We start from the raw sequence: 12,753 nt of genomic DNA on the forward strand, positions 1-12,753 counted from the left end.
GCTGCCAGGCATATCCATCTATTAGTAAGACAGTTAATAACCTCTTTTACCAAGTCAGCTAATATCCAGAACTGGGTTCACAAGGGAAAGCCTCTAAGGCATCCTGAGGTTTTTGCCCTCTTCCTCTTATGGGTCACCAGTGGTCTGGAAAAATAACCTGCCTCCATGGGTCTGCTGGACACCTGACTAAAAACCTTAAAGCAGAGAAGGTGCGGGTATGTGAACAGCTGGCACCTGCTGCACTTGAATGGGTACTCAAAATTGGCAAACCAAAGCTCTGTCCATAATGTCACTTTAATAGTCCACGGTTTTACAGCTACATATGCTCAAAATCATCATATCCAGAAGACTGCACAAGACTTAAGAAGTTTAACCAGAATGTTAAAAGAGCTCTTCAGAAAAATACAACATGATAATGTTTTGCCAACTCTGAACTTATTTATTCACATTTGGATTCATGTAAGGAAGTATCCATGCCATAATTTTTTTATTAAAAACAAATCATTAAATAGTACATTTATAGTCATAAACAAACAATTCATTTTTACACACACTAATGCTGGATTTCCTGCTACAAAACTGGAATTGTATTCAACCACCTTATATTTTTGTTCATTCTTGATACAAAAGGATAAAGTTGCTGCATTAAGTTTACACACACTGTTGTTTGTTTGTTTGTTTTTTATGTGCTTTGATTGGATGCACAGAGGTTTTTTTTCCTGTTCCCCTAAAATATATATATATTCTGAAAACAGCCTTCTGTTCTTGTTACTGATTTGGGGTACAGTAAGTGATTTTAGATACTGCAGAAAATTAAAATTGTAGTAACAAATAAAAATATGCTTTTTCCTCCTTGCTCATATGAATGATTGATTTGTATGAAAAAGAAAAGAAAATGCTTGTGCTGTAGAAAGGCTTGATAACAACAGCTGGTTAAAGGAAAATCATCTATTTATTTTTTTTATTTGCCAGAACATTATTGTGATTAGCAACATGAAAATGTGTTGCCTGGTTTTTCAGATAGCAGGGAAGCAGAATTCTTCAATGCTATTCTCCTTTCTGTTTTCTATTTCCTGCAGATCAAGTTGATAATACTCAAATGTCACACGATTGATGTGTTTGCCACTGGAGACCATCCGTAGCACAGTATTGTCACAACCAATCTTCATTTGGGCTAATTAGGGAAAAAAAGACAGAGAGAAGACATTAAGATAAAATTATACGAGAGAGAGGGAAAAATGATCTGTTGCTTTGTGAATTATAAGGCAATAATAGGGTTTTGGAAACAAAGAACATTTGAGCATAGTAACGACTGGCTAGTGCTGGTATGCTGTCTAAATACCTTATTTTACGTTTGTTTTACTCTGTAACAGTCCGACAATTCCATCAGGTGCTGCAGCCTTCACACTGGCAGATGCTGCTCACCTTCCCACCTCCCCACCCCCAGTCTCATGCATATATGTGACACAGAGGATGGTGTGTGCTTGCACTTGCTGCAGTTGGATACTAGAAGTCAAAGATGAGGGGTAATGACATCCCACCCTGGAGATCTCCAAAACTAACAACATCATAATGCTGGAAACACCCAGACTATTGAAGTGTGATTTCCCTTCCTTTATACTGCCTGGAAAGCAGTTTAAATGCCATAGCTGAATATGTAACAGCTCTGCCTGCATTTATTATGAATCTCCAGGCTTGTCTGCTGACACTAATAATCACATGTGTCATAAGTATTTTAAAAATATGTGTAACTTAATCTTGTTATCATAATTACTGCGGGGGTGAGTAGAGGTGTTTATTGGGTGTGCTGCATCACACCCCTGGATTCTGGCTCTCATGTTTTGCTACACATCAAGTCCACCTATCTGAAGGAAACATGGGCTTAAGAGGGCTTTGCATGGCCCCTCTAGGTACGTGTTGATTTGTAGAGAGGGATGAGGAAGGAGGAGCTCTCACCAGACCCACGAAAGGAGTGACAGAGGTCAGCCAGTGGAAACATCTTGGATGGATCTAATCCAGTTCCTCCTAACAGCTCCACAAAGTCCCCCACTCCCGCACAGCCCACTGATGGATTCTGAGAAGACAGAAAATAAAAGTTAACTTGCCACATTTCGATGAAAACAACAATTCTCTAGACAGGACTGCAGTCAACACCAGGATTCAGAAGTACTTTATGCTCAAACCTGTGTAAAATTAGGCTGTTGAAGCAAAAGTACTTCAATCTGATATTTATAAATTAATTTCTTGAAGAAACTCCAAATAAAGACCTAAGTGGGCTCTGAAAAATCACTGGCATGTAGTTAAGATGTTGATCCAATTGCTCCCAGCACAGGTAAGCAATCTGATCCTGGGTGCTTGGACACAACCAAATGAACAGAGTCAGTGCTGCACATGGACCCACACCCAGCTGGTATGCAGTGAATTAGCTCCTCTCTGGCTAAATTGCCCTTGTGAAAGCAGCATGTAAGGCAAGGAGGTAACAACTGGTGGCTGAAGTCAACTAGTTGTGGCTGGTTTTGTCCACGGGCACCATGCTGCAAACCAAATTCTCACTGTCTGGCCAGAAGCCTGTCTCCAGCCCTGCAAGGCTGACCCCTGTTCCTGAGCTCTTCCTACCTACTCTGCCATTTTGTTGATTACTCCTTTGCACTTCTTGTTACCCTTCACTGTGCAAGTGAGATTTAGATATCTCTTTAAAGATCCTTGCTTCTTCCCAGAGACCTCCTCATTTTCCTCTGTGTCTGCTCCTGGGTCTGTCCCTCCAAAGCCGTTTCAGACCCCTCCAGCCTCCACCTGGGTTATTATTTTTTCTTCCTGAGTCTTAGGTCTTGCTATCAAACATTTGAGATGCTCCTGACAGCTCCTCTTCCTCTATCAGCTTTGGTACAAGTTACTCTTTTCACTGAAGTTTTGAAGACTAGCCCCTCTTAATATACTTTCATTCATGGTATCCTTCATTCTGGGGTACCACACACAAAACCAAATAGATGTGTTTTCATTTTGCTCTAAACTCTTTAAAACTTTCATTTAAGGCAAAACTCTCAAAACCAAAAATGAACGAGTCCATGTTTTCCACTGACAGAGACACTGCCACTAACTCTTGTCTGCCTGTTCACCAGCCTGCTTCCTGTATGTCTGCCTATTCATGCCCTGCCTCCTGTTAGCACTTTGTCATGATGGTTGCGGGCCCTGACTGCTGCTCTGATGTTAGCAAGCCTCAGGGAGGACTGAGGCTACAGTCTCACTGGCAGCAGGGGACAAACATCCTTGCTGTTATCCCTCTGACATGTTGACACCTGCGCCTTTTTGGACCTTCCAGGCACAGGATGCCACCCACATCTCTTGTCCTCCCCTTCCTAGTCATCACAGAGCACCAAATGATGCGTGCCAGACCACATGGACCAGAGGATGCTCAGCACACTGAGCAGAGCCAAATGCAGCTGGATTTCCACTGTGGTAATACCTTGCTGCATAATCCATGTCTTCTCTCTGTTCAGAGTGCTTGCTATGAGAACTGTTCCAAAAGTAAGGTGTTCTACTTTTGGATGTTGGCCCGCAAAGACAGAGGCAGATGTTGGTGAAATGGCAGTAGAGGCTGAACCTTCCCACCAATATCCCATTACATTTTGTTGCCGTGTGGCAGAGTGGCAGTCTGATAAAATGGTGCCTCACATGGAAATGAACATGAAGGAAAGGTGGGGCATTTTGTTCCTCCATGCAGAAAAATGGCATTCACTGATGCTTGCTGAATGTTTCTGGAGGCTGAACACTGAGGCAGTATGCTGCAGCAGAGGTGACAGTAACATGAAAGGTAAGCCACGTTACAGATGGCCATACACAGCTGGCACACCATGAAATGAAGAGCGTCTCAATTAACTCATCCCTGTGAACTGGCTATCAGAGGTCACTACTCTGGGTGTTTTGTAGCTGAGAATTTTTTCCTATTGAATAGCATTACCGTGTGTTTCGTATCTGTTGTAGCTTCCATGGAAATAAATGGGAGATATTACTTTTGAAACAACTTAGTAAGCTTAAATGCAGGTAGACAACTCTGGCAGAGCACTCCTTTATTTCTAATATAATTCTTGCCCTTTGTTACAGTACAAAATATGTACAAGTCTTAATGGCACTTTGCATTGTTCATTTGTCTCTGCAGTATTACAGAGGCAAGAGACAGCTCTGGTCTCTGGGGGCCTAGCTCTCAGACTGAGCACACATTGCTCTGCAGCACACACCCTCACAGCCAGAGATGTGACCACCCCTGTTCCAGCCCACCAGGAAAACTACATGTGGCAGTTATTTGCCAGGTAACAAACAACTCACCTTTAAAAAGAGGCCATTTAAGTGTCCCAGGATGAGGTCGGAGATTTTTATCACCACTGGGTAAATTATAGAAAAACTGCAGTTTCTGTGTTGATGAGGAATGACCATGGTAAACCTTCCCGAGGGAGTCTGAGAGATGACATTGCAAGCTGGGGCACAGGAGAAAGTAGAGGAATTAGTTGTGTCATCCTTACTGCCCACATGTAGTAAAATCATGTACTTCTATGAATTACAAAGAACAGTTTAACAGCTGAGAGATGAAGACAGATGCTGAAAAATACACATGTGGTGTTTTTAAGTTTTCTTGAAGAGCATTTGTTCCCTAGAAATTCCCCATCCGTTGGTTATGGCATAGTATGAGGTCTGGCAGAGTTTTGGGATGAGCTGTCAGTGGGAGAGCAGACGCCCCAAACACACACATCAGGTACATTTTGCCACTTTGAAGAATGGTAAACATGGCTTTCATTTGTTTTCACTCATTTTCACCCGATACTGCCAGCAAACCCACAGGTCCTGTCTTGCTCCTCATGGCTGGGCTTCCTTACCCTGTGACATATCCCATTGAAACACCCTGTCCCTGGAGATACCCAAGATCAGGATGCATGGGTCTCTGAACTACTTGATCTACCTGTAGCTGTCCCTGCTTACTGCAGGGGAGTTGGATTAAATGGCCTTTAGGGGTCCCTTCCAACTCAAACTCTTCTGTGAAACCAGAGCAGCACAGACTGAATTTGTCTTGAAATTTAACATTAAGAGCTTGGGCTCGTCATCTGCATCACTACCACTTTTGGAAAAATGATTCAAGTGACCATTATCTGTGCCCTGGCATCTCATAGGCTTAGGGCAATATCTACAACTAGACCCTTGGAGTCACACAACACTCTTGACATCACCATCCTGTATACTAAATGTACTGTTGAATTTTTTCACATACGTTCTCCTTGTTGTTCACTCATATTTAGACATTGCTCAGACTAAAATCTTTGGCTTAATACTACTTGCTCAAACCAAACATCATGAGATGTTATGTCATCATAATGACGTAACAAGGTCAAACACACAGGCAAAACTCACCAGAACCATGTCAGTGCAGGCATTATCAGAGAATTCAGTGCCAACAGACACTTTTGTTCTGCTTCCTACCAAAACTGCAGGCCACTTGGTAACATGAAATCAGACTTACGGAAGAGGTTGGCACTCTTCTTGACTGTGATGGTAAATCCATTGCCTGGCTGGTGAATCCTGAAGAAGATCATTGCCACATTCTGCGATGACCTGATGCTCCTCTGGACAGCACCACTCTCGCAGAAGTCCGTGTACCTTTGGGAAGTGGGTAGGGGGTGGTCCAAGGAACTAGGAAACTTCTCTCCTTTGAGTATCCAGCCATCAAATACCTGCAGGGGTTCAACAATTGTAAGCAGGGCTTTTGTGTATCATCCTGCCAGCAGAGAAGAGAAGCATGAAGTATTACAGGCAGTGCTTTGACATTCAGTGGCCAATTCAGAGCCTAAAAATAAAACCAAAGATTCTTTCTGTTTGTCTACATCCTAGCATTTATCTAAGTATCCAAGCATCAATTGATACTTAGGAATAGAACAAGTATAAATCCTAATTTTGATTTTATTTCCTTCAAGTGACTATTTTGGTGAGGTACCTTTGATGTAAACAGTTCTTTTTGCTTCAACCACCAAATTCACATCAGTTTCTGGATTCATTAGTACAGCAATTCCATTGATACTAAAACAAGCTTCTGGCCAACTTGATGTTGGAAGCCACATCAAAAAAAGTTGCCGTCTTGTGCCCTGACCATTAGGTCCACTGACCTGGCCTGTAGTTTTCCACCACCTGTGTCTTCAGCTTATCTTTAATGAGCCCAGGGGCCTCCCGGAGCACCAGCGTTTCAGCCCAGAAGCAGAGCACAATGAAGCTCTGGGGAAGAATTTTTGGCACTATCCTGTGTCTTTTCTTTCTGTAGATTCTAACCAGTGGAATGCAGCACAAACTCTGTCTACTTGGCTAGAAATTAATCAGCACTGTCTTCAGATCTTTACAACAAAAATAGAGGAAAGAAGGAAAGAGAAGGAAAGAAGGAAAGAGAAGGAAAGAAGGAAAGAGAAGGAAAGAAGGAAAGAGAAGGAAAGAAAGAAAGAAGGAAAGAAAGAAAGAAGGAAAGAAAGAAAGAAGGAAAGAAAGAAAGAAGGAAAGAAAGAAAGAAGGAAAGAAAGAAAGAAAGAAAGAAAGAAAGAAAGAAAGAAAGAAAGAAAGAAAGAAAGAAAGAAAGAAAGAAAGAAAGAAAGAAAGAAAGAAAGAAAGAAAGAAAGAAAGAAAGAAAGAAAGAAAGAAAGAAAGAGAAGGAAAGAAAGAAGGAGAAGGAAAGAAACAAAGAGAAGGAAAGAAACAAAGAGAAGGAAAGAAACAAAGAGAAGGAAAGAAAGAGAAGGAAAGAAGGAAAAAAAGCCCTCCCCATGTGTAGAGAAACATGTTAGAATAGAAAGCTATTAACTCCAGCACAGCCATGAAGTTACCTTCCATTCACTTCCCTCTCCCACCCAGCAACTCCTTCTGTGCTCCTTTCTAGCACTTTTAGCATCTGATCAGTGGCCAAATCAGGCCACTGCTTTGGTGAGTAATCCTGTGAATGTGCATGGGATGCTTTGATGGCAGAGCTGCAGGACTGGTCTCCAGATTTGCTGGAACTGAAAATTTTTGGAAGTCATGTGAAGCTGCTGCTCAGATTACACCAGAGGAAAGCTGCCTGTAGAAATACAGCAGCATAATGAATAAACTGGGGACACAGTAATCAAAGGAAGGAAGCTGTTACAAAGCCCTGGAGATCACATGGTGTTTTGTCCAGCTTTCGAAAGCAGCTCTGAGTTTGAGCAACTTGGGCACACAGAAGGCTGAGACAGCCTGCAGAGTCATCTGGGGAGATCCCAGCAAAGGGCAGAGAGACGGGGCTCCCCAGCAGCTCATCCTGCTGCCGCAAACAGGCCTCAGTGCTGTGCTCACAGAGTGCAGTGTGGTGACAGAGGAGCAAACAGATGCCCTCCTGCCTGCCCTCACTTCCAGAACTGACTTCAGATCTCAGCCAGCTCTCCTGTCTGCCAACAGAATGCTCCAGCAAAGCTTCCCTGTTCTCAAGTACGAATTGCTCTGTGTCACAAACCTCCCGCTGGGACAGAACAAGTGTTCTGAAAATCTCTGGCAGGGGCATTTGGAAACCCTTCCTGCACATATCCATGTCTTAACCAGCCAATGCCCTGCGCATGGAGGTCCTGGCTCAGTAACAGCAGAGAGCACATCATCAATGCTTACATGGCTTGTGAGATAACAGAAGCAATAAGAAAACCCTTCTAGTGTGTCGAGAGCCTTAGCTTGTGCAAATTAAACTTCTCAGCGAGTCACAAATGCTTTGTAAATGCTCTGTGTGCACACAGGCACTTGTACATGTCTTCCCCTTCCCCTTCCATACACAGCCAGTACCCAACACCCAGAGCAGGGACGGGGACAAACAGCAGCTCCCTACCTTCAGGAAGTCACCTCCTTGGCAGTCGATATTCACAAAGTCATATTCAATGGTGAGGAGCTCCTCAGGTTCACCGATGAAGAATGTGGCGCAGTGCAACTGGGGCTGATCAGCAGTAAAGGTGAACTGCCCCTCAATGCTCAGCATGTCAATGCAGCCTGCAGAGACAGGGCCGGGCTCTGCTCTGCCTGCGGGCAGCACACAGCCAGTGCCCACTGCCGGGCATGGGGACAGCGGGGATAGACCCAGCACTGAGACCCAGCAGTGGGGAGGAGGGAGTCACAGATGAACCAAAAGGCTGCTGAGCTCCAGGGGATGCTCACAGGTGTGACACGTCAGCACACACTGGGGTGCAAAACTGTTGCTGTGAATGCACACAGGTGTACAGACCCTGAGTTCCTTCAGATTCCTCACTCATCACAGCTTCACCCACCCAATCCGCTGGAGCTGGGCTCTGCCCAGGGCTGCGGGTCTAAGACCCTGTCCTCCTCCCGTTGATGGGACCCCAGCCCCGGCCCGAGCCCTGCTCAGTGCCCTGCTCTGAGCTCCCTGCCTCAGCTTTCCGAAGTTATAATCACTCTGCCCTTCTCCCCGCGGCCCCATCACTCCCGAAGAGCCCCGAGCTCCCCCAGCACCCTCCCACCCTCCGAGATCACTCACGCAGCGACCGCCGGTAGATGTGCCCTGCAGACAGCTCCCGCTTCAGGTCTTCGCTGAGGAGCAGGAAGGGCTCATCTTCGCCAGCATCCCTCACCTGCGGGGAGACGGTGGGAAAAGGATGGGACAAAGCGAAACGCAGCCCCTCTCTGCAGCTCTCTAGAGATACCTCCCTGCTCCAGAAGAGATACAGCTGCATAACAGCTCGGTCGGGGCTGCTGCAGCGAGGAGCAGCCCGGCCCCTGCGAGGGGAACCTCGCACAGTGAGCCTCGGTCCCTTAGCCAAAAGCACAAGGTCGAAAAAAGGACAGGTAAACGAATGAAAATGAAGGGGGTGTGTGTTAATGTCAGTCCTATGTCCAGGGGCAGTAGGAACAGAGGAAAGCAAAGCACTACGGCTGGCGATAAAGTTAGCAGAGAGCATAGAAGTGCAGCGAGGTGTGCTCGCCCCATTGCTCACCTCGATGTACCGGGTGTCCCCTTTGGAGGCTGCCAGCAGGATGAGGACGAGGTGGCACTGCAGCTGGAAGGCAGACGACATAGTGGCAGCCCCTCCGTGCGCGCTGAGCACCTGCTGCTCGGAGCCGGCAGGCAGGAGCCGCCGGGGCATCTTCAGAGACTCTTTTTATAGAGCAGTTGGGAGGGGAGGCACTTGGTCCCCGTACTGATAGGTTAAACCATGGTAACTGAATTCCTCTCGCAGTGACACAGTACGTGGGCATGACGAGGGTCCAAATGAGAGCCACGAATTCCCCACCCGTTTCGCTCCCCGCGCTGGCAGTGCCAGTGCTACCGCTCTGTCTGGCGGAGCTGCAGAGCTCCCCTGGGAGAGCCCGTCCCCGCTCGGCACGGAGATCTCCAGGTAGTAAGCGCAAAAGGAGAGGCGAGGAACATCCCTCCCTCCCATCTCCCGCTGCTGCTCCGGCGGCACTTCGGACCCGGGGCTCCTCCTGCTGCCCCAGCGCTGTCTTCCTGCTCCAGCAGAACGGGTTTGCTGCAAGGAAACAGGAAAACCGAGCAGCCCTCCCCGCAGACACAGCTTTCGCTGGAGTTAGGAAACCTGAGAGCTCCAGAGAGAGGAATTCCCACTGAACAGCCTATACAGATGTTTCTCATTCCTGATCTCATGGGAAACCAAGGAAATACCTTCAAAAAAATGAACCTGGGTTGAAGATCCATACCCCGCAGAGTGCTGAAAATTGCAAACTCAGCAGAGGTTGGCTTTATGGCATGTTCTTTTTACCGCTGACCTCGGCTGATCCATCCATGCCCTTCATACAGTAAACATCCTTCCCCAATCTCAGCATCACACTAACATCTCCTGCAAGAAGCCTTTTTGTTAGAAGCTCACTTTGGTTCAGCATAAAAACCCCCAAAATATAGTACAAACATGCAAAGCTTTAGCTTTGCCGCTTCTGCTTTCACTTACAGGGCTTGTAAGCAGAAATGTTTGCCAGCTGTTTCACACCCTTCCTGATCAAATAATAATAATAACATTTTATTTTGTCTGTACACCTATGGCTCTGACCTCACCCTGCTATAATTCTTACACTTGCAGTTCACTGTAAACCATAGCATCCCTCAGATGCCCTTCTGTCATTATATCTGTACAGCATGAAGTATGCTGAGGAAACAGAAAATGTTATCAAACTTTGGCACTGTGATGCACAGAGGCTGTTAAAACTTCTTGGGGAACAGAGTGGTTAATTGCAGAATGAACTGAGGCTGAATTAATTCATCTCCATCTCCTCTTCTTGAATGGTTAAAGTACTGTGGCTTGGGGCAAGCATCATTGGAACCTAAAATCCATTGGAGCTGCTGGGGAATTGAGGTTTTGCTGGAAAGCCACAGGGTGTAGCCCCAGCCATCAGAGGATGCTTGAGGTTACACTCATGCTGGGATGTACCACAGGGAACAGGAGCCTGCAGCACAGCTCAGCCTCCTGTACGTTTGCTTCCTGAAGAGGTGAAGCAAGCCAGGAGTGCAGCACAGTGGGCAACCTGCTACTTGCTTGTGGAAGCAACACTGGGAAACATCAGGAGTGTGACTGGAACAATCAGATGTGGTGTCCAGAGCTCTGTTTCAGTCCTGCAAGAACCCAGATCACCCACTTCCAGGCTGACTCTGCCAGCCCCCAGCCCAGACCTCAGCTGCTGAACTCCTGAAGGTCTCCACTGAAGGAGGGAGAGTGCCTGTGTGAGGATTTCACCTGTTACTGAAGGCTTGGTTGAATTCAGCTGAAAAAATGAGAGATGGATAGGTGACACTGTGGCTCAACCTGTCTGATAATCCACCTATGAGCTCATCTGCTCAGACAAACCATACCAACAGCCATGCATAGCTGAGGTCTGTGTCAGCACTACCTGCAGGGATACCCTGGCAAGCAATCAACCCAGGGCAGTGAGCTGCTGGCAAGTGAGGTGCAGGGATTGTCATTCCCCAGCTAGCAGGGAGCAGAGAGAGGTGAGGAGCCTCCTGCACAACTGCTGCCACCTGGGACCCATGGCAGCTCTGTGCTTCCTGTGCAGCTCCTGGCCCTCCCCAGCCTGCTCCCCTAGGAGCCTGCCCTCCCCATGCAAACCCATGCCCCAGCTCTGCTTGTGGTAAAGGATGAGGCTGAGCTCTCCAGGAAATGTGATTACACCTAACAAAGCAAGGAAAAATCAACAGTTTAAATAGGATTTTAAATGTCCCTTATGGCATTTCGGAAGAGAAAATCAATTTACATGGAATACAAACCCTTGGGCAAATGAGGAAGGTGCAATTTTTCTTTCACTGTGTTGAGTCACATTAACATTTCACAGGACAATTTCGTGTTGTTAACATCAAATTAGACGACACAACATTCCTGGTCTGGCCCTGCTATTGGCAGTTATCTCACTGTGATACCACCACACCAGCCAGCCCCATGGCTGTGACTCAGTGTTGGGACTCTGTGTAGGACATCACCTGCCCTGTGGTGCGGTGCCTTGGAGTTGCCCCAGAGTCTCAAGAAGGGTTGTGGGAGTGCTTGGGGGACCCCCAGGCCCTGCCATGCATCATGCCAGGAGCCTGTAGATGTCTTGTCAGCTGCAGCTTCAGAGGAGAGATCTGCTGTGGTGAGAGATGCAGAAAATAAAGCTGAATAAAGTGTAGTGAAACAGTCACTGTTTACCCTCCCCCATGGAGATGAAGTGATGCTCTGTGCTGTAGTGCAGGTGCTCATTGTGTTTTCCTCTCCTCACCACTGCACAGTGAAGCCATGGATAATGGTATTGGCACCAAGTTTTACAGGGGGTGGTGTTGCTAAATCTGTGGATGCCCCTTGGGGCTGACACTCCTGAGCAAAGGGAGATGGGGTGTTGTGAACTACAGTGAACCACAGGGCCTCGGTTTTCCAGGAGTGTCTCTTAAGCCTCCACCTCTTCAAACAGGACCTTGCTGAATCTCTGTGAAAAGTCTTTTTTTTTTATACACAGACATCTTCACAATGACAACATAGGGAGCAACCTGGGGCAGACCATTGCATGCCCCATGGGCTGATCTGTACCAGGCAGTTCCTTGTCCCAGCAGGAGCAGCAGCAGTCCCAAGTTGCTTCACCACCAGCAGCACTAGTAAAGACAACTTCTGCCTCAGGCACTCCATCCTCAGCTGTTGGTGCTGTTCATCACCAGCACTTAGCATGGCTGGAGAGACACAGTGCAGGACCCTGCTTAGGCCTCAGCCTAGCCTGTGTACCTGCTTTGCCAGCTGCTAACCTCTGTGCAAAGTTATATACATTTCCTTTATGCTCATCCCTGCTTTAACTCAGAATTATTTAACAGTGTAGCTTTTCCTTTCATCCATGGTGTCTGGGAGCTGTATCCAGCCCTTGCTGCTTCTCATAGGGCAGAAGTCCCAAACAAAGGCCTGTGTCTTTGTGGGATGGCAGAATGCTGCATGCCATTTGCATTTCATTATACAGGTATGGCATTCAGCTGGCTGCAGTTCTTTCCCCATATTATTCCCGGTAAGCGGGATTAGCTAGCCTGGATAAAGGGGGCAAAGATTTCTACTGGGCCTGAAATGTCAAAAATGTTACTGCTGGGGCTGAATTTTCAGTTCAGTTTTTGCTAAATTTTATCTATTACAGATTTGAAAAAAATACCATACAAAAAGAAGCAAAGGTAGGGCTGTATGACAAATTACAGGTGCAGAGATCACTAGGAAACCGTGTTGTAAATATAGACTTACAGAAATCTTTGGTTCAAAACCTGAGAGACCGTGG

The 12,753-nt window shown here is 46.5% G+C and overlaps 1 protein-coding gene across 1 annotated transcript; it reads right to left on the bottom strand.

Moving 5' to 3' along the window:
• Positions 1 to 276: 276 nt before the first annotated feature.
• Positions 277 to 9,410, bottom strand: CRHBP (corticotropin releasing hormone binding protein). The gene is made up of 7 exons (XM_072359509.1): positions 8,967 to 9,410; positions 8,510 to 8,603; positions 7,850 to 8,007; positions 5,507 to 5,717; positions 4,324 to 4,472; positions 1,957 to 2,074; positions 277 to 1,174 (listed from the first exon to the last, which is right to left on the bottom strand). Exons 1-7 carry the CDS (start codon positions 9,114 to 9,116, stop codon positions 1,017 to 1,019), a joined length of 1,038 nt encoding a protein of 345 aa, XP_072215610.1. The 5' UTR covers positions 9,117 to 9,410; the 3' UTR covers positions 277 to 1,016.
• Between the last annotated feature and the right edge of the window lie 3,343 nt (positions 9,411 to 12,753).

This window comes from Excalfactoria chinensis, chromosome Z (genome assembly GCF_039878825.1).
Source record: "Excalfactoria chinensis isolate bCotChi1 chromosome Z, bCotChi1.hap2, whole genome shotgun sequence".
In the NCBI taxonomy this organism is placed as follows: domain Eukaryota; kingdom Metazoa; phylum Chordata; class Aves; order Galliformes; family Phasianidae; genus Excalfactoria; species Excalfactoria chinensis.